This window comes from Oratosquilla oratoria, chromosome 7 (genome assembly GCF_046742065.1).
Source record: "Oratosquilla oratoria isolate Oo_2021 chromosome 7, ASM4674206v1, whole genome shotgun sequence".
NCBI classification, from domain to species: domain Eukaryota; kingdom Metazoa; phylum Arthropoda; class Malacostraca; order Stomatopoda; family Squillidae; genus Oratosquilla; species Oratosquilla oratoria.
In genome coordinates, this window is record NC_134783.1 from 8,369,170 (window position 1) to 8,391,358 (window position 22,189).

A 22,189-nucleotide genomic window follows, 5' to 3' on the forward strand; every position below is an offset into this window, starting at 1 on the left:
GGGCCTGACGGTTGGCATCCAAGAATCTTAAAGGAAATGAAAAATGAGATTGTTGTTCCATTAGAAATTATTTTCAAGAAATCCATCATATCCGGAGATGTCCCAAGAGAATGGAAGCTAGCTAACGTTACTCCCATATTCAAAAAAGGTGACAAAAAGAAACCAAATAACTATAGGCCTATAAGTTTGACTTCAATCGTAGGAAAAATAATGGAAACTATCATCAGAGATGCTATCGAACATCATTTAGAAAGTAACCGTTTGATAAATGATAGCCAGCATGGTTTCAGACGGAAACGTTCTTGCGTGACTAACTTACTCGAATTCTACAACACAGTTATCTCGAATTATGACAAAAGAAACAATATAGATTTAGTATATCTAGACTTTGCAAAAGCTTTTGATACCGTCCCACACGAACGACTACCTACTAAATTAGCTTTGCATGGAATAAGTGGTAGCCTATTAGGTTGGACTAGTAATTGGTTGAATGATCGAAAACAGAGAGTTGTTTTAAATGGACAAACTTCTGGATGGAAAAGTGTTGCAAGTGGAGTTCCTCAGGGTTCCGTTCTTGGGCCACTTCTATTCATAGTATATATAAATGATATAGACCATGGACTAAAATCTACTGTTTCCAAATTTGCTGATGATACAAAACTGTGCGGAGTGGCAAATGATCACTCAAACCAATTAGATATTCAAGAAGATTTAGATAAATTACAGCAATGGTCTGAAAAGTGCCTAATGAAATTTAACACAAGTAAATGCAAGGTAATGCACATAGGTAAAAATAACAGTAAGTACGATTACAAGTTATTTGGAAATTCGTTAACAAAAGTGGATAGTGAAAAAGATCTCGGCGTAATTATCAGTAACGACCTCAAATCATCCAAGCAGTGTATTTCAGCCTCTGAGAAAGCAAATAAGATTCTAGGACTGATTGCGCGATCTTTTGATTTCAAAAGTCCATCACTCATTAACAAGCTATATAAATCGTTAGTTCGTCCACATTTGGAATATGCTGTTTCCGTATGGTCACCGAATCTCATTAAAGACATTGACAGATTGGAAAGAGTACAACGGCGAGCCACAAAACTGATTTCAAATATCAAAAATAAATCATACGAAAATCGACTAAAACATATGAATCTGTTTTCCCTAAAAAAGCGTAGACTCAGAGGTGACTTGATACAGGTCTTTAAAATTCTAAAGGGAATTGACAACATCAAAAGTGACAAAATTTTCACATTGAATGAGAATCAGACAAGAAACAATGGTCTCAAACTGTCCGGAAATAGATTCAATTTGGAAATAGGTAGAAACAACTTTGCCAACCGTGTAGTTAATGAATGGAATAAACTTCCTGCACAGGTAGTGCAATGTAGTTCAGTTCAAAGCTTTAAGAATCGTTTAGATAAATACCTAAGTAAGATGCTGTAATGATTATAATTTATCTTATATTATTTGTTTTTGTTTTGTTATCATTTGTCTGTCTGATTTTTATTTATTATTAGTTATATGTCAATTTATTATTATTTACTATTTACCTGTTTGTTTATTATTTAACTATACCTATGCATTTATTTATGTATTTTATTTGTTATTTACATTATCATAGTTTTTATTTATTATTTTATTATTAATATGATTTTTTTTTCGCATCCGACCTAGATATGGATCAAAAGGTCTCCTGTCGGCATGCTCCGCCTTTGTAATCCTTTGTAATCCTTTGGAAACCTTCTTGCCCTTCTTAGAGAAATTCAATACCAAATCCACCCCAGTCTCAGAAGTGTTCTCTACATTCAGACACACTCACGCAGTGCTTATCAGCCCAAAGACGATGTTCCCTCGTGAGTATACAAAGATACACCTACGATTTTTTCAAACACAAAACACTGACGTACCCTGTATGCTAGAAACTTGCCGTATCAATGGTATTTCCCTGCTTTCAGCCATCACCTCTACGTCAAAGAAAGTTCACACTTGTGTTTTAATTGCCGATGACACTAAAGCACCCCTCAATCTCAGAGTTGATACAAACAATTGTATAAAAGATATGGATGACCAGTTTCCTACTTCTCAACTTTGTAAGACAATTTCCAACGTGTCCATGGCACAGGAACCCATTGATACATCAATTTTCAGCCCCATATATTTCCCTGGTGTACAAGCAGACTTGCTTGCACTTTGCAACAAGTTCAGACATACTATTGCCACTCCAGGTGAACCCATTGGAGTAACTAATCTCATTCAGGATCCTATACCCCTTCGTGAGAACTCTAAACCACGTTACATTTCCGCATACAGAATGCCACACATTAAACGCATGATTGTAGATAACCTTATCCAAGACATGATTGCTCAAGACATCATTGAATTATCAATCAGTGAATGGAATTTCCCCCTCTTTGTTGTCCCTAAACCCGATGGTTCCTTGCGCCCTGTAGTAGACTTCAGGGAATTAAATAAGTTAACTATATCAGATAGGCGCCCCATCCCTGTATTATAGGACCTCTTGCACACCGTCGGTGAAAATACGAGCTTGGACCTTATGTCGGGATTTTCCAGATTCCCCTTGTTCCAGAGTCTAGGCTCCTGGCAACCATTAGTACCCCCACTGGTAATTATCACTTCAAACGACTAGCCATGGGTCTCGTTTCAGCTCCTTCAATGATCACACGACATATGCACTCAGTCCTTACAGGTCTTATAGGTCATTCAGTATTTATGTACCTCGATGACGTGATCATTGCTTTCAAGTCCATTAGCAAACACTTACACACTCTTTACACTGTCTTTTCACGACTAGCAAAAGCAGGTCTCAGACTGAGGTTTAAGTCCTCCAACCTTTTTTCACGATTCTGTATTCTTTCCCCCTACCAGACAAGACAGCACAACACGTAGCAATGACCCTTATTGAAAAACTCATATGCCCCTTCACTACACCCAAAAATCTGATTTCTGACAACGGAACTGAGTTCAACAATGAGATTCTTTCGAATATTTGTAATTACTTTCAAATCACAAAATGCAATACTACCCCTTATCATCCGAGTTTAAACAGATTAGTTGAACGCCAGAATAGAAAGATTCTCAATGTTCTTAGACATCTTGATTCTGATCTTCACCCTTGCATTAGTAGTTCCATTAACAGGCCAATATCGAAATCACCTTATTTTGCCCTCTTTGGCGTGGACAAAAGACCTTCATATGACCTTATTTCAGAATGACCTCCTATTTACAGTTTCGGTGATTATGTCAAAGTAGCAAGTTTCAATAATCTTTTAAAAAGAATCCATAATACTCTTCATCTGACTACGGTCGAAATGGTCCATCTGCATAAAAAATCACCCAGATTAAACTTGGATCCATTGTTTATACCCTCAACCGCACTTCCACCTCGAAGCTCTCCCCCAAATTCTCTGGACCCTATCGTATCATTGGACATGAGTCAAATAGCAAAGGTTGCACAATCTTACAGAGACTGTATTGCACAAAGATCATATCAAAAGAGTCCCCCGTGGCCTCGACATAGAGACTGGTCCTTCACCAGTTCATGCTACCCCTTCATTAGAGGACCATCAATAATATCCACTGCTTCCTCCTATTCCTTTCCCTCATAACAATCTTCGCAGTCTAGCTAAAGCTTCATAAGAGTACATTTTGCCTTGGTAAACGGAAATAAAATCGACTTCCACATGTTCTTAAAATGAAGTAAATTGTATTCTAATCATTAGTATTTCCCGATATCACCATTGTTCCAACACTATGCACATTTATCTTTATGTAAAAATTATTGTATTACTTCTAATCTTCCTTGAGCATTAACTTCACTGTGGAAACACATAAACAGCCCACTTCAGTACGACTAAAATTCTCATGCGCAGCATCGGGTGCCAAACGTACGATTCATCACACTGCTGTATTACTCGTTCTCGTTTACTCTGAGTATTAATAAACACAGAAAACATTATCAAACCAGTTCACAGAATTCGGGGGTAACTCATATATAATTTCAAAAATATATATATAATCAAGATGCCGACGCCGTCATCCTCATGTACCTACTTGCGCCTCATGACACCTACGTGGGCGTCATCGTACCGAAGTGGGTTCATACGGCACAAACAAAACCACAAGTGACACTGCAGTATATGATGAAAACTAAAACAAAATAAATGAACAATTAGTAGAAGAGAAAATTTAAATTTCCTGGAAAGACTTCTACCAACGACACGCAAACTTCATTGAAGACGCTTGGAGTGCAGACTATGCCTTCAACATCACAGAACCAAGTACCAAACCTTTGAGCTCAGGGGACATCACAGCAGAGGAACTATACTTCTTCCATTATCTGGTGACCCATAGGATGTGGCCGGCAAAACCAGCAGCGTTACCACGTCTAAACAATCTCCAAAGAAAACGGGGGAGACATCGTTTTATTTATATTTGCATGTATGATCGGTATAATTAAAGTGACTGACAAAGGATGAATGAGTGACCCGCGACCCCACCCTCCCAACCCCACGGAAATTCCTAGGTTGGGAGCCGGGGCAACGTCGCCTGACCTGAGATGCCACATCGTTTAACAAGTCTCTTCTTTTATTTACATGTATAACAATTACTCACATCACCTACCATTTAATGAAAAAATCAATATGCATTTAGAATATTCCATGTTAACATACTTGGGGTAGTGGACAATTTCCGGTATATGCTGAATGTTTTGATTCAGTACGTGACAACACGGCAGACAACACCTTGTAGGTCACGAGATAATGGAAATAGTATAAAGAAATTATAAAAGACGCAGAAGCCACAACAAACTTGTTGCAACCTACAACTCAATAGTCAAACAAAACCTCAAGTACTTCAAAGCTGGAAAACCTAAGAAAACAAAACTCACCCCAAAAACACAAACTCCACAAATCAAGGATTCAGACCAATAGCCTTTCTAAACGCATCTTACAAAATACTAATGGACATTATCAAAGAAAAACTGGAAAAAACACCTTCACCATAGTAAAAACCTACTAGAAACACAAAATTGTTTCACACCAAAAAGAATAGCAGACAACATATTCATGACATACAGCATCAGACAACATCTTCATGACATACAGACATACAACATCACAGAAAGTTACCAGAATAAAAAAATCTCTGATCATCATTTCAATACATTTCACCAAGGCCTTTGACAGTGTGAGAAGGGAAACCCTAATGAAAGCACTAAAAATTCAAACATCCACCCAGACATCATATCTACAATAGCCAACATATACCTAGGAGATAACACCAAAATAATGATAAATAACGAGGAAACGTGCAAAATACAAATTACTAGTGGTATCAGACAAGGATGCAATGGCTCCACCACACTTTTCCTATTGATAACATATCTTATCATCAACTATACTTAGACCTCCATCTTCAAAAACCATATCGCACAAATTACATCAAATTTATTTGCTGATGACGGACACCTACTAACAAATTCTGTAGAAGAAGCGATACAAGTACTCACATTGGATTGGAGAAGAATTAAGTTTAAAAATAAACAAGGCAAAGAGCAACATACCTAAAACCCAGCAGTCCCAAAATAAATTAGTGGAATAAAAGTCACGGAGTCCATAACATATTTATGAATAAAAATAACGAATAAGAGGAAATGCCTCAAAGAACACATAACTAACATCTTCACCAAAGCAAACTCATTTTCTATTCAAACAGCTTCAATAATGGTATATATCTACAACAGGATCAGCATCGGCAAAGTGACCTGGAAAAATGTCGCGATCCTTGGAATACTCCACTTAACAGAAGCAATCTTCTTCACAAAGAGAGAACTCAACAAGCTGTTGACAATAGAAAACAAGGCGTACAAAATAATATTCAGAGCACCACACTACACACCAGCAGCAGCCCTGAGAGCAGCGGTCGGATATTCATCAGCATACACCAGAGATATGCAAAACAAACGCTCATACACCAGACACATCACTGGAGACGCGGGGGAGAGGGGGGTGTCAATTTATATATATATATATATATATATATATATATATATATATATATATTATATATATATATATATATATTTGGGAGTGAAGTATCACTCCCACGGGCTTTGTTTGAGCCCGTGCGGTGGTGTTTATTTAAGACACACCATGTGGAGAGGAAGTGGAATAGTGTAGCTATTCAGAGGGGGATAGGGGGCAGTAGAAAAGAGAGGCTGCAGCTGTTAGAGCGGCGGCGGACGCTCTAGTAGCTGACGGAGCTCATAGGGGCTTTGGAGACGGCAGAGGCGGCTCACAAGACCTTCAGGGGGAGCCGGTGGTCCCCGTCTGAGGAAAGAGGTGGCGGGGCAATCGCTCAGGTAGTGGAGGAGGTCGGCATTTTCTGCACGGCAGTGGTTGCACCGGCGGTCTTCCATGGTGCTCTGGGGATTAAGCTGCCAGAGGCAACGGTCCTCGAGACGCAGCCTGAAGAGCAGCTTTTCTATCCTTCTGGGAGTGGAGCGGGGGAGGACTAGAGGTTCATATACTGTCACCTTTTTGTACCACCCCGCTCGTTGGGAAATCTGCGCCTCCAGACTTTGTTGGAGGTGTCACTGCGTGCGTGCTAATGCCCTAGTTCTAAGTTGGAGCTGGCTCTTGCTGGGAGGGACCTGGAGATCGACACTGGCTCGCTTGCGGGCTGCGTCAGCTGCTGCGTCTGCAAGGTCGTTTCCATGCACACCGATATGACTTGGCACCCAGTTGATGATGACATTCCGTCCAGCAAGGTGTAATTTGTGCAGGAGCGCAATGATATTGGTGATGAGGTAGACATTATCTTTGGGTTGTTGCAAGCAGCTTATCAGGTTCAGAGAGTCGGTGTGGATGACCACGGAATTGGAGTGGGATACAAGGGCATGTTCTAGGGCCCCCTGCATCGCCATGGCCTCAGCTTGAAGAGAGGACGCGGAGTCGCTGGCTCTCCTGCCGAAGATGTATCTATCAGTGACGAAGGCAGCTCCGGTCGTGTGAGCTGTTTTGTTCTACAGAGACATCTGTAAAATATACGGTATGACCAGGCCGCGTCAGTGCCCGGATGCCGTTGTTTGCAGAGACGCGCGCTGTGTCTGGGTGCATGCGCCCTTTTTCCCCAGGAGTGACGTAAATTTAAAGGTCACGGGAGCCGGTGCCCATGGCGGCGGGCATTTGAAGTCCGGGTGGGATTTTGTTATGCCCTTCTCAAGGAGAGGTTGTCGCAGTTGGAAGGAATCCAGGAGCTTGGCTGCGTGTGAGAGCCAAGTGTTGGGGTGTTGCAATATGTCTGCGCGTGCAAGTGAGGTGTGGATGGCCCGACTTAGACCTGTCTCGTCGCGGGGGTAGAGTCCGCGGGCAACGAAGTCCGCCCCGAGCATCCTGATCATGAGTTGGAGAGGAGGGAGCGAGGCTTTCCGCTGGAAGTTGAGAATTTTATACCACCGTTGTGCTCCCAGGATGATTCTAGCCGCTTCGTTCTGGTATGTCTCAAGCCTCTGGAGTTTATCCGCGTCCGCAGTAAGGAGAGCCGGGACTGCATAGTCGGCAATAGAAGGCACCGCTTGTACGTAGTATGTGCATAGGACTTGATGTGTGGCACCAAGTGCTCTTCCGCACATGGCCCTCATCACTGTGGTTCTGGCCGTCATTCTCTCTCTGAGGTAGGATATTTCTCTGTTGAAAGTGAGGCCCTTGTCGAGCCATACGCCCAGGTACTGGAATTGTGTGACCCAGTCCAGCGCAAATCCCTGAGTAACGAGGAGTTCCTTTCCCCGCCCGAGACCGAATGCCATGTCTTTGGACTTCCGAGGGGATATTTTGAGCCCGATCCTGACGCATTCCGCTGCGACGGCGTCGAAGCAGCGCTGTGCCCAGTCGTGGCATCGTTGCTTCCCGGCAATGATGAGAGCCAGATCATCGGTGTAGGAAATGATTTTGCACCCGTGGGGGAGGGGGAGCTCCAGTACGTTGGAGATCAGCACGTTGAAGAGGGTCGGGCTCTCTGTGGTGTACCATTCTCTAGCACCGTGGAATGCAGATCTGCGTGACAGGTAGTCGCCTATCCAGGTGAGAAGTCTTCCTCTTACACCTTTGCATACGATAGTGTCTTGGATAGCCAGAGGACTGGCTAGCTCAAAGGCCTTTTCCAGATCGAGAAAAATGGCGATGGAGGGCTCGCTGCTCACTGTTGCGAGAAGGGTGGCAATGCTGTGGGCCGTACCAGTGCCCTTGCGATAAGCATAGATATGCTCATGCAGCGGACCTAGTTTCCATAGCAATCTATTGAGTACCATTCTTTCTGCTGTTTTCCCCATACAGCTGACCAAGCTGATGGGGCGGTAGGCACCGGGTTCCTTGGGTTTGGGGATCAGCACTATTGTGGCCGTCTTCCAGGCCGTGGGCAGTCTCCCGGTTCTCCAGGACCCGTTGATCACGCGGAGAAAGGCCTCATCTCCTGCAGGTCCGAGGTGTGCCAGTATGGAGTAGGTGACTCCGCCCTCGCCGGAAGCAGTGTCCTTGTCAGGTCTGCGGGTGGCCATGAGCTCTCCGAGAGTGAATTCCTCGTCGGTCTCGTCTGTCTGGGCCATCATGTCCCCGACGTGGTGAATCCTTCCCTCCCGCAGCTGTTGTTGCGTCTCCTGGGTGCGCTGCAGGAGGAAGGCACTGCTGGTTCGAGAGGCGAATTCTTCTACCAGCCGCTGTGCCTCTTCGGTTGAGGCATGATGGGTTAGACGTGGGCGAGACCTGTTTGTGGCTACATGAAGTTTGCGCGAGAGCTCGGAGAGGGAGGTGTGGGCGTTGAAGCTCTTGCACCACTCATAAAATTTGTTTACCCTGACACGCGTAGCCGTGGCATGCGCTTCACGAACTGCTGCTCGGAGGTTGGCGAGACTGACCTGTGTCCTGTTCCGTCGGAAGGCGCGGAGGAACATGCACACCCTGTGGTAAGCGTCTCTCATTTCCTCGTTGTAGTACCAGTGGTTCTTGTGCCTCCGGGTGGGCTGTCCCTGCAGTGGAATAGTATCGCTTGCGGCAGCGTGGAGGGCGGTTGAGAGGTCCGCCTCTACGCTGTCGACGTCCCAAGCTGAAGGGTTGTACTCAGTTGCCCAGGACGCCAGGGCGTTGGAGAAGCGAGGCCAATTGGCCTTGGATGTGTTCCACCGCGGAATGTGTGGCACCACCGGTGGCGGAGCCACATCTCGTATGTACGCATACGGCAAATTGGTCACTGGTGACAACGGGGTGTACCTCCCATCTTGCGCGGGAGGAGAGAGTGGCAGTCACAAGGGTTAGGTCAAGCCTGCCTCCCCATACATGGGTCGGGGAGCCGTCGTTCAGCAAGGCGATGTGGGGGGAGGAGGTCAGTGTAAGGTGTAGGTGATTCCCTGCAGCATTGGGGCCCCTATGTGGATGACAGAGATGGGTGGTGAGTGTCAAAATCCCCTCCGAGGATGAGGAATCTGTCCCAAGCAAGGGTGCTCTCTTCCCCAAGGTCCAGGACCGCGTGACGGCCCCTGTACAAGTTGTAGATGGTGAAGGTCTCATGGCCTCGTTATACGAGAACCGCATGGGCCTCCACGCCATCGCCACAGTATATGGGGTTGGTGTCTTCGCTGCAGGGTAGGCTGTCCTTGACAAGGGCCATGCAGCTCTCGTGGTGTCGCTGCGCGGTAAGGAGAAGATGTGATATCCCGGGAATCGCATCTCCTCCCGTTGTAGTGTCTCCTGTAGAAGGATGATGTCGAAATCGTATTGCTGAGCGATAGCCAGGAGATATGATCTCTTGCGGAGGAACCCATTCTCAAAACGATAAAAAAAACTCAAAGCCAGGATAAACGACATTAACACAGACATATGGAAAGCTGAACTTTGAAGTAAACCCTCCCTATCGCTCTACAGGCGATGGAAAAAGGAAATAAAAATGGAAGAATAGATTTATGAAAATAACATAGACTGCCCTTCTATTCCGCGCCAGGACAAACACACCGAAGCTAAATTGTATAAACCGACACACCAACCAAGACACACACACGGCTCGACGGCGCAGTGGTAGAGTTCGAATTTCGCCCAGGGCTGAAGTGATATCAGTATCGCTGCGCTGTGGGTCGCTACTCCAACTCTCATGGGCGGGGAGTTGTTGTTGTTGTCGTTTCCTAGACTGTCTGTCCGAGCAGTCCCGTCTCCCCAAGGAATGCCACAGCCAAAACTGGGTTTTCCCACAAATCCTTTATAGAGTGTATGTTGTGTTGTTTGCGTGCATGATTGTGTATAATGCAGTCTTCCATTATGTGTTGTATGGTATGGGATGAAGTGTTACATCCTGGGCAGCTGTTCACAATGCAGTCATCCAGCCTCTTCTGGTAGCTTAGAAGTGCTGGGTGGTGGCCGCACCGCAGTCTGGCCAAGTGGACTCTGTCCTTTCGTGGGAGAGAGGATTCAGAAGGGTGGATATCAGGGGGTCTGGCATGCAGCAGTGTGTTGTCTTTCAGTGTGTTAATGGAGCGGTGAGTGATATGATTATGAATATGTTTCCGGAGGCTGGTATTTGGTGGTTGTGGAGGAAGAGAAGAGAGTACCTGTGTGTGATACAGGTCTTTGGGTGTTGTTTTAATGTTTCTTGGTGTGTGTGGGTGTTCTGCTATGTAGTGTAGCGGGTGTGATGTGTTAGTGGTGGCTGCAGCAAGTGTTTGTGTGCCTCTCATGTTGAGGTGGTCCTTGACTTTGAGGACTTTTATTTCATGGTGTAAATGGTCTGTAGGTGTTGTATTTGTGCAGCCTGTAATTGTTTTTAGGGCTTTGTTTTGTATGATTTGAAGGGTGTTGTGGTGTGTCTCACTGAGATTAGGAGCCCATGCAGGACTCGCTTAATTCATCACTGAGCGTATGCATTGTTTGTATATTGTTGTATTAGTTTCTTTGTTTTGTCCAAATGTTGTTCCAGCGATTGACTTAAGTGCGTTAAGTCTAGGTGTGCATATGTTTTTTATGTTTGTGATGTGTTGTTTGAAAGACATGGATGTATCGTATGTTACACCAAGAATTTTCGGTGTGTTTGTGTGTGGTATTAGAGTGTTGTTGATGTAGAGGTATGTATTTGTGTTCTTTTGTCCAGTTGGTGAGGAGTGTTGCTGTAGATTTGGTTGGAGCTATTTTGAGTGTGTTTGTGATGAACCATGTGTTGAGTGTATCAAGGTATGGCTGGATTATTTCTGCAGCTTTGTCTGTGTTACGATGTGTGCATGTGGTTGTTATGTCGTCTGCGTAGGAAGAGATTTGTATTTCTGAGGTGTCTGGTGTGGGGAAGTCATGCATGTATAGATTAAAGAGCGTGGGGGATAGAACAGAGCCCTGTGGTACTCCATTCTTAATGTTTCTGATGTGCGATGATTGGCCATTATATGACACGTAAGCATTCCTACCTGCCAGATAATTGGCCAACCATCTTTTGGTGTTATTGTGCATGTCTGTGTTATATATTTTATTTGTTAGGTTGTGGCGGGGGATAGCATCAAAAGCTTTACTAATGTCTAATGTTATGAGAAGTGTTCTGTGGTGGGGCCTAACTGAATTGATGCCATCTAAAATTCTTTGTGTGAGGTTTATCAGAAGAGTGTTTGTGGAGTGTAGTGGCCTAAAACCGTGTTGTGAGTCAGCAAGGGGAATATGTGGTGTGACAAGTTTAAGTATTAGGCGTTCAATGACTTTAGAGAGGGTGCAGAGAAGTGTGATTGGGTGGTGCGATGTTGGGATTGTTGGGTCTTTGTTCGGTTTTGGAATGGTGATTATTTTACCATGCTTCCAGATGTCGGATATAGTGTTGTGTGAATAGCTGTAGTTTGCAATGTTTGTGAGTGCGTGTATACCTTGTGGTCCAATGTGTTTCAGGTGGATGTTACTTATGTTATCAGGGCCACAGGCGGATGAGTGCTTGAGATTATGTATTATGTGTTTTGTCTGACTATCTATGAAGGGTGTATAGTCTGACTCTGTGGGAAAGTCTTCCTTACGTCGAATAGTGCGTCGGTCGTCAGGGTGAGAAGTGAGATGGCTTGTCTGTGCAAAATGATTTATGAGTAGGTTTGCTTGTTGTCTGTTTGAGGGTAGATTGTCTGTTGTTGTGATTTTTGCTGCGTGAGAGCGTGTTGTGTTACTGTTGGATAGTTTAATGCTGTTGAGTGTTTTGTACAATTTGCTGGTGTTTGTTTTGTGATCAACATCAGTGTTATCAGACTGCAAATCAACATCCATGCTTTTAAAAACGAGACTAGTTAAGCATATTTCCAATGCTAGTTTTCTCTTATTAGATGTTTCATTTATATCTTGATTTATCCCCTGACTTGAAAGGCAGTCATAATCGTCATCCTTACTCCTGGAATTTGTTTTGTCACTAACTAATGCGACTTCTTTCCCAAGCAACACCTTTCTCAGCCTGAATTTAAAATCTACAGCATTTGGGTGCTCGAATGGACCACTCATTTGTCTAATGCACCCGAAAAAATGCTCAATACAATCCTGGTTAAGCCTTTGTGTGATTATGTATTTAACATCGTATAATCTTCAACATCTGAATTCACTTTCCTTTGTTCAAAACATATCATTTTCATGATTTCACTGGGTGCAGGTTCTCATTTAAAGAGTTTGTAATGTGATTTATTGCTATGTATATTTACAAGATAGAAATTAAAAACATACTTTACGGCATATGGCTTAATATTTGTTACCAAAGAAGTTGTCTCAATAAAGTTTCATTCATATATATAGTTTTATTTTAAATCTAATTTTCCATATAATATCGACAGTACTTAGAAATTAATTAATTTATATTGTAACTGGAAATAGTCACTTAAATCTGAACAAGTAGGGAAGAAAAACTTAGTAACGGAGAATGAGGTATGGATGGGCCTAGTTGAGCCCTACTGCTCAAGAGGGGCTCAGGTGAGGTCACAGACACCTCACCCGATTTCACATTGGCAGACCTATATGTATTGACATTGACCTTGGGTCCAGGTAAGGCCACTATCAAGTGTGCTACCCAGCACACGGGTATGGTCCTTCACTGGGATGTTTGTGTTGTTTATTTTAAGAGGAGTGTTTGTGATTGTTCTGTTGGTTCGCTTGCAGCAGAAGTATACAGCATTGCATTTCGACGCGTTGGTCTTAATGCGCCACTGTTGCTCCCACGCGTGTGCCCCGTTCTGCCTATCTCGGCGAAACGCCGACCAAAGGAGGCTGGCGGGAACGTGACGAGCTTTCCAAGTTCCTGATTGGCTGACCGCTGGCTGGCAGGGACACCCTTGCGAACTACGCTTGCCAACTACAGGATCTTGGAAAGGCTAGCTCCGAAGATTTCTTTGATTAGTGTGTGACGTGTCGTAGGATACATCACGTCACTACACTCTCTTCCGGGAGGGAAATAGCCGTCGATCACGAGAACAACGCGTGATCCAAGATCATGGTGAATTATAAACTGCCCTCTATGCGGTCGGAGCGAAGAAAGCCTCGTTTATTTCTCTCTAGAGTGCAACGAAATATCACCAATCAGAGCCCGAAACAAACTGCTCCAACAACCCAGCACGGAAATCAAAGACGAGGAACTTAATATTGTTCGATGCTAAAGAAGAAAACCTGGAAGCGAGCCGACAAACAATACCTCTGGAAATACAGAACAACCAAAATCCAAAAATAAACGAAGCGAAACCCAAAAAGGACTACTACTACTTTTTTAGACGACCTCCATACTACTACTACTACTACTACTACTACTACTACTACTACTACTACTACTACTACTACTACTACTTTGAGTGTAGTAGTTGCAGAAGGACCAGTTTGTTGAGTGTGGTTGGGAAGGCTTATAGGAAGGTTTTGATTGAAAGGATTAGGAGAAGAACTACTACTACTACTACTACTACTACTACTACTACTACTACTACTACTACTACTACTACTACTACTACTACTACTACTACTACTACTACTACTACTACTACTACTACTACTACTACTACTACTACTACTACTACTGATCATAAATACGACCTCCATCCTATTGGAACTGTGTGGTGGAAAAGGATCGCAGGGAGTGATCGTCAAAATAGTCGTTTACTTGTATAACAATTAGGTAAAAGAATGCTTTAAGTGATTTACATTTCATGTTTTGACAGAAATTATATGAATAAACGAATATTTACCATATGAAATAATATTATTTCTCATATAGGATAAAAATGGAAGTACATTTATAATAAAACACAACTCAATCATAATTGTATAATTCAGTCACACAAAATCTGAAATATTTGTTCTTTTATTGAAAGAACCAACATTTTAGTTATTCGTTTGGTGAACGTTTCATTGCGCCATATTTTTCGACCAATCAGCAAGCTTACTTGACTAATAGCGCACCATACATAATCGTCAAAATAGTCATTTACTTATATAATAATTAGGCAAAAGAATGCTTAAGTGATCTAGATTTCATATGTTTTGACAGAAACGATATGAATATACGAGTATTTACCATACAAAATAAAATTATTTCTCATTTAAGATAAAAAAAGTAGTACATTTATAATTAAATACGACTCAATAAATCTTAATTGTATAACTCAGTCACACAAAATCTGAAATATTTATTCTTTTACTGAAAGAACCAACATTTTAGTTATTCGTTTGGTGAACGTTTCATTGCGTCATATATTTCGACCAATCAGCAAGATGCACCCAAGCTTATCTGACCAATAGCGCACCAGCAATCCAGCATACACGAAAGGAAAATCACTATCATCAGAGCTTTAACGAAGAGAGGAGCTGTCAGGTACGAGTACTTCTGGCTTTGGTATATTGCCTTTTTCTTTTGGCAATTAGCGAAAATACAGAACTAATATACGGTATGGTTTTTCAGAGCTTCCATTTAAAACATTGACTCATTTGGAAATTAATTTTTAGGCGAAGTGTATATGTTTTGAATGTGTCAGTCGTAAAATGGCTGAAAATGTCAGGCTGAAAATGGCGGACAACCTTGACTCTGATTTGTTTGATGAACTTTCTGAGCTGTCTGAAGTATTCCATACCAAAGAATCAAACACGATGGAGATACTTGGTGTAGATGACATTTTTAGTGAAGACCTGTTACCTTCAAATATTGTGGGCGACATACTGGCTGTCGATAGTAGCAATGTTCTCCTTGGCGACCCTATGCTGGAATTTGGCGTCGAAGGGAGACAGTCAGACCCTCAAGGCCTCATATTCCCCGAGACTCTCATGTCAGTTTCCCTTCCAGTGGAACCAGCTCGCCCGGTAGCCGACACTTCGGACGACCTGCAATCACCAGCCACACCATCAGCAGAGGTTGCTGGTTCCTCACAGCCAGGTCGAGGAAAGTCAGCTCCTGAGCAGCCCGTGAAGATCTGCGTAAGGACAATATCCAGGCCCAAACAAAGTACAATGGTGGCCCCCATTGTGCTAAAGAAGCCTCACCACAGCCTGGTTTCCATTCCTAAGAGCAATGCCAGCCATACCCAGGACACAAGACTTCAGGTCATCAGGGCAGGCGGCAAGCTTGGTTCCACTAGGTCGGTGAACAGCAGCCACTCCCAGCAGTCCAGGCAGACTTCGGTTACAGAACCTGTTGAGCTAAGGGAGGTGGCAGCTGCAACAGACATCCCATTCACTTCTCTTAGACGAAGAAACCATTCCGGTAGATCATCTAGTCCAGAATTGCCAAGAGTATTTAGCAGTCATACAAGGAAGAGGGCATACGAATATGGACCATGTGAGGACCCTCAGATGGAAAAGTGTAGAAAGAATGCCATCAATGCCAAGAGAAATAGAGATATCAAGAAAGCAAGACTAGTAGAGTTGGAGTCGACAGTAGAAAATGTTAGTAAGGAGAGGGATTTATTGGCTGCTCAAAATGAGGTTGTCTCGCGGGAAAATGAAAGCCTTCGGAACAGTAATGAAGAACTGGAAATGCGTGTGCGACATCTAGAAAACGTCCTGAAGAACCAGTCGAAGCTTGCTGCACTGTTGAACAAAATTGAACCACAACAAGTGTCAATTAGTGATGTTGAACATACAGCAGGCGATTTTGTAGTGTCTAGTGGTATGTGCTTACATATTGATGGTAATGAAACAACCATTGAGTTTTGTTCTTATTGTGCCAAAAAGTCTGGAAGAAAGTTACTACTTTGAAACCAGTCTGTCAATGGTTTGATGTTAATTTTTATGCTTTTGGAAATTTTAGGTTTAGATGTTGACATCTTTGTAAGATGTTCCTTTTGGTTTGTGATTGCCAGGGTAACCATATATATGTATATATATTCACATGTTAACATTGCTACATATTGCAATTGTATGCACTAGGCTGTCGTTTTGTATTACGCTTTCCTGTTTTCACCCACAGCAAGCGGGCAGTGAGGAGAGCATCGGCAGCACGATATGGCAAGGGCTAAGTCCCATGTCTGCTGCTGACATTTGGTAAGGATCACTTTGCTTTTGTTGCATGTGTTTTCTCTCACTCGTCAGTTTACACTTGTATATTCTCATAATTCTGAATTTACAAAAGTATTCCATTGACATAAATTATTGGATAATGAGTAAGTAAACAAATGATATCAGAGGTAGTCAACATCTTTTTTAAGACACGTACATATACAAAATAATTTGCCCTGCATAAGATAAAAGTACTTTGCTAAATGGAACCAGAATTTTCATGTAGTACCTTTGCTTGATATGTAAATATTACATCAAAGATAAATTGTCCCAAGCCATTGAAGTAATTACTGTATCATTCTTGTGGAAGGAAGATTTGTCTATGAATTTGGTACATTTTCTAATGGGCCACACAAGCCCCCATAAATTTTATAAGATGATAAGACAAGACTCCATGGGAATATGTACCAAGTGAGAGCAAATATTCCATCCGTGAAGGCTTCATGGGTTCCTATTTCTTTGGACCCAAGAAAGAGGACTGGTATACAGTATTTTGTTGCCTTGGCCAGTTCTTAGGTCAAGTGCTATCCTTAGGTTAGAGACCATGGTTAAGATTTGTTAGACTGATGGATCAATTTCTAGGGTATGGGATGGTTATGTTCTACAACGGAGATGAGGTGAAATTGCTCATCCATAAACCCAACTCTTTATGAAATTGCATACATCAGAGAAATTAATCTTTACCATAACTCTTTGTGAGACCATCCATCCTTGTTAAGAACCAACTTACTGGAAATCTTCTTTTTAACTTGCAGTCATCAGCCGACTTCAACTCCTGGCAAGGGAGAAGCAGGTTAAGTATTGATGGTGAGTGTGTCTGTGAAGGCCTGACTTTGCAAACTATGACATTGTGGTACCATTGAAAAAGAAAATGGGTCTGTTTGTCATGTTAAGGACTTGTTTATTGCATTTAAGCAGGGTTTTCTTGATAAAAAAAATTGTGAATGGGGATAAATGTTAGTGTGAAAGTGAGTTGGCCCAATCAACATTGCATTGTGAATTTTGGCCTGGCCATTGCTCGGCATTAGCATGTGGGCATAGTCCAGGTTCTATCTATTTAGTTTAACAGGAGACTTTTCTATATTGGAGATTTGAAGTCGACTCCCTTCAGTCTTTGGGCGATAGAAATTTGCCTGGTAGTAGTTATTTAATTTTCAAATTGCTAATTGTTGAGAGGGTTGATACGAGTCATTTGAGTGTGCATGTGCAAGTAACATCCATGTATAGTCCTGCTCAGTCAGAATTGAATTCAATTGGTGGTTTCAACTGTGCAAGAGCTTTAGCAGTTATGGGGATATGGTTTCATGTCAGGTCTTCACTGACAAGGGATGGATGGTTTTATTTAGGCCAGTAAGTTCAGGCTTGGTATTGTAAATAAAAACGTGTTGAATTTGATATGAATTTATTTTTGTAATAAAATAATGAATGTTGTGTGTTCTTTTTTTAACCTAGTAAATCTCAAAAGTAAGAATGGTGGGAAAGAATTTTTAGAACGTTTGGTGGGGGTAAGGGATGTCTTGCACCATTACTTCTTACCTAGGGGTGAAGGTGGACCTTCATCCACAGAACAGATTAGATGCATGGATGGGTACATGCATTGGTTAGTCATATTACTTGTAAGGGAGATTAAACCAATGTAGGTAGATATATTATATGCTGATCATATTTCCTGCAGTTAATTCTAAGGAAGGACAAGTAATAGAGCTGTAACTGTTTTATAGTGCAAGTATTGTGATGCAACATCGGACAGCTACTGCCCGCAAGAATTTTAACTTTTGAAAAGGTAAACGGATGTAGAATATTATAGTATATCATTAATGGTACTACAGATATAGTACTCATACATGTTGATACGGCTGTAGGATAATGCAGTATATCATTAATGGTACTATGATATAGTACTCGTACTGTTTTGTTACAGTTTAATATTTTGTTGTTCCTCTGCTTATTGCAATGTTCCTTTTTGTGATGCTCAAATTTTTGGTCCCAATATTCCTGTGTGTATAAACATTTTAGTATTAGCTAAACTATAACAATGTTTGTGTCATATGTGTTCTGACTGGTATTACTCATGATTGTCTTTGGTACCCTTAACCCCCTACGTATGTTGTCAGTGTGACTTAGTGTAGAATAACAATCTGATGAGGACCACAATGGAAATAAGCGTACATGCTTTTTGCGTTATCCTCAGCAATTTGCGTTTATTATTCCAAACTATGTGTTCTTGTCATTATTTGCACTTCATGTACATTGATTCATTGCCAAATAAAGTCTATCTATCTAAACTACATATGGGTGGGAGTGTGGAGAATCTATTACCTCCAACATTTCCCCATCTCATATAATGATTAACATGCTGCTGATAATTGCATGTATATAATACAGGCAGAAACTACATACTTGTAATCAGTGAAGAATTTGAACCCTGTTTTTAAAACAAGACAGTATGAATATTTCATGTCTGCATGAATGGAATTGGCTTGCATGGACTTGGGGTCACTGTCCTACTTTTTGTTTCTGGGTGATGCATTGCATCAGTGATGGAAGGTAGGTGATAAGATGAAACTGGTACACTTACATAGTGTTTCATCATGTGTTTCAAAACACATTTTGGCTTAATCACATGTTTATACTAAATTGTCTTATAGGTTGGTGGTTGGGGTAAAATTTATGCCACTTCCCATTTGTGATTAACACTTGGCGGTTAGCTTCAAGTACTCTTTTGAGCTGCATAATATTTTGGCCAAACCCCAAAAGCCTTTGGGAGATACAACTTAATCATAATTGGGGTTAAAATAATGTGATATAGATATCAAGTTATCTGCATAGATCAGAAATACACCAGTACTAATACTCGAGGAGTCACCAGGTGGCAATATTAAATTATAATAGAAAAGTGATGCATTGGTAACTCAACATTCCTGAAGAGTGTAGTTGACCATCACTTTGGTCTTGTGGCATTGTATAATGTGTGTCAAAAAAATTATAGGCCAAATAGAGTAAATTTTTATTCCCTTTGCCTGGTTTTAGAAATATTTTTAATGTATCTTGCTTGTATACTCTAAGCATTCTAGAATACAAATTTAATACAGCTTGGATATGCTTAATTGCAGTATCTCAACCTTAATCCTAATTCTAGCACAATAAATTCATGAAATTAACATGTCAAACATAGATGCATATATTAATTGGTAATCATTTATCTGCTGTTGGGAGTCATTGTGGATGCTGCTGCATGTACCTGGGTAAGAGGAAGAGCCAAGGCAGTGGCAGAGTTTGGGGGGGGGTATGTGAAAGGATAAGGCTAATAATACATTGGTAGAAGTTAGGTAGCTGAGGTATACAAAATGAGAGGGTGGCTGCTAGTTGAGAACAAAATAATCAAAAGTAAGAGGTTGGAGGAAGTGAAGTTAGGTAATTGGGGTCATGTGTAGCAGGGAATGAAGAAGAGGTGGGAAGTGATTAAATATGAGGAATGGGTAATCTTGGGATGGATGGAAAGACTAGGGGCAATTGTGCCCATGACATTGGGGTCAACTACTTGGAATTTAAGGGAGGCAGAAAGGAATTAAAATGAGATGAAGTGCTTAGAAAATATGCTGGGGATTATGATGATGGATAGAGTGAACATTTAGGTGATGAGGCATAGACTGATAAGGTTGATCAAAGGAAATTGGAATGGTTTTGTGACAATTGTCACCATTCTGTTGCTGTCTTTTATGCTCTTTCATTTAGTAAGTCTCAGTTTTTACTTTCCTTTCACCACTGTCAACCTCTTCACTGTCTTTGTTATATGTGATTAGTCACTTTTCATCAGTAGACCTCATGCCTCAGGTCATTCAACTTGTTCAATTTCTAGACTGGGTCAACTTTCAGACAAGGGGAATTAAACTTATGATTACTTTTCTTCTGTAACTTTCTTCGGTACTTTTTCTACAACTCTTAAGGAATCCCGTCAGGAATAATTTGGGTCCCAGGTCAGTTCTGTAGTGATGTCATGATTTCTTTAGTCCAGTGATCTTTAATCTTATATTTGAAAACCTCCCCTAAGGGCATGATCTTACAATTGTGAACCAATTTAATTTTTTCCACCCCTTCAATCAGAACAGCTGTTACAAGTCCTGTATACAACATTGTTTACTCAAGCAATCTTGAATTCACTACACACCCAGGTTACAAGTCAGCAAAAAGCAAAACAACACATAAGCTCCCAGTCATTTTATGACTCAGAGGAGAGTGAGCTTGTGCAATTGTTTACACACAGCAGATACATAAAAGTTAAATCCACACCAACTACCTCTTTCTACCTTTACTTCACTTGTCTACCTATATGAACCTCATCTATGAGCCTACAGGGCTTGACAGCCACCACTTGGTTGTCCCGACCAACCCTTTTCTTCTACCCTCTTGCAGGGCTTGGCATACATATACAATATTAAGGGAGCTACCATGTCATACAAGGAACTAATTATTAAAACTATTTCTGCATAAACTGGCAAAACAAGGTTAAAAGAAATATCCTTTGCTGTATGTTGTCATCAACTTAATGCCGCGTCCACACGGTCGAGCTGTGCCTGGCAGAATTTGCCCTTACCGTGCAAAGTCCGCAGACTCTGCCCGCAAAGTGTCCACACGGCTGACGATGGTGGTTGGAGGTTAGTTGGCCGCAAGCAGAGGTTGGGAGGGAATGATTCAGTGCGGTACGATAACCATGGTTCCTGCCATACTTGGAAAGAAGGTAGCACTTTACATTATTATAATTGCTACCTGTATTAAAAAGGAAAACAAGAAATCACGGAGACATGCCTGATGCCGGGAGTGGTTACAAAGACGTGATTTAATGGGAAGCTCGGTGACAATCCTACGTGAATTGCAGGATGAAAATGAACAATTGTTTTGCAGTTACATGAGAATGAACATAAACAGCTTTTCTTTTCTCCTTTCGAAAGTGGAGCCATATATACAAAGGCAAGAGACAAATATGAGGAAAAGCATAGCACCAATAGCACGTCTAGTCGAGACCAGTACACACTAGTACTAGGTGTGGACATGGTAGTAAGGTAACTTCGGTCTGTACTGAGGGGGTTTGCTAACTTTGCTCGCACCTCACCTCATGCGTTTGGCAGCAATGTCAGCCCTCCATCCACTGCCTGCAAATGGCGCCAGGAACGGACAGTTTGATGGTTTGCCCGTTGTCGAGCAAAGCCCTCGTGCCCGGCAGACAGTGCTTGACCGTGTGGACGTGGCTTAACCCAAAATATTTGCTATATATAACAAAGAAGTAACCCCCTCCAAAATGTACATATATCTGTAACACCAAATATATACTGACCCTTAAAAGATTAAAAAACTAAATATTTTAAAATATCTATATTGGATGCACTAAATTGATCTGCAAAACACTTCTACCAAGGTCAGAAGATGACATAATTTACCAATAACAAAATAAGGAAAAAGTGTTAAATAATATCCAATGTCTTCCTCCTGATTGTGAAATTTGATTAAGAGCAGCAACAATTAAAATAAGACATTATTAGAAGAGTTGTGTTAGATCTCAATGGAGGAGATATTCACATTTACAAAGATGGTAAGTTGTGTATCTGAGGTATGTTACAACAAATATATGCACAGTATTAAAGATGTTGCAATAGTGGAGTGTC

At 41.7% G+C, this 22,189-nt stretch overlaps 2 protein-coding genes across 3 annotated transcripts; one reads left to right on the plus strand and one right to left on the minus strand.

Moving 5' to 3' along the window:
- Positions 1-3,833: 3,833 nt before the first annotated feature.
- On the minus strand, positions 3,834-9,878 carry LOC143026730 (uncharacterized). The gene is made up of 4 exons (XM_076187500.1): positions 9,341-9,878; positions 7,181-9,234; positions 6,635-7,045; positions 3,834-3,947 (listed from the first exon to the last, which is right to left on the minus strand). The coding sequence occupies exons 1-4, from the start codon at positions 9,876-9,878 to the stop codon at positions 3,834-3,836; spliced, it is 3,117 nt and encodes a 1,038-aa protein (XP_076043615.1).
- Positions 9,879-14,859: 4,981 nt separating this feature from the next.
- On the plus strand, positions 14,860-17,960 carry LOC143026986 (uncharacterized). 2 transcript variants are annotated; one of them, XM_076187793.1, is made up of 3 exons: positions 14,860-16,140; positions 16,441-16,514; positions 17,285-17,960. In XM_076187793.1, exons 1-2 carry the CDS (start codon positions 15,021-15,023, stop codon positions 16,452-16,454), a joined length of 1,134 nt encoding a protein of 377 aa, XP_076043908.1. In that variant the 5' UTR covers positions 14,860-15,020; the 3' UTR covers positions 16,455-16,514; positions 17,285-17,960. The 2 variants fall into 2 exon arrangements, with proteins under 2 accessions (XP_076043908.1, XP_076043907.1); XM_076187792.1 differs by having other exon boundaries at positions 14,860-16,514.
- Positions 17,961-22,189: the final 4,229 nt, after the last annotated feature.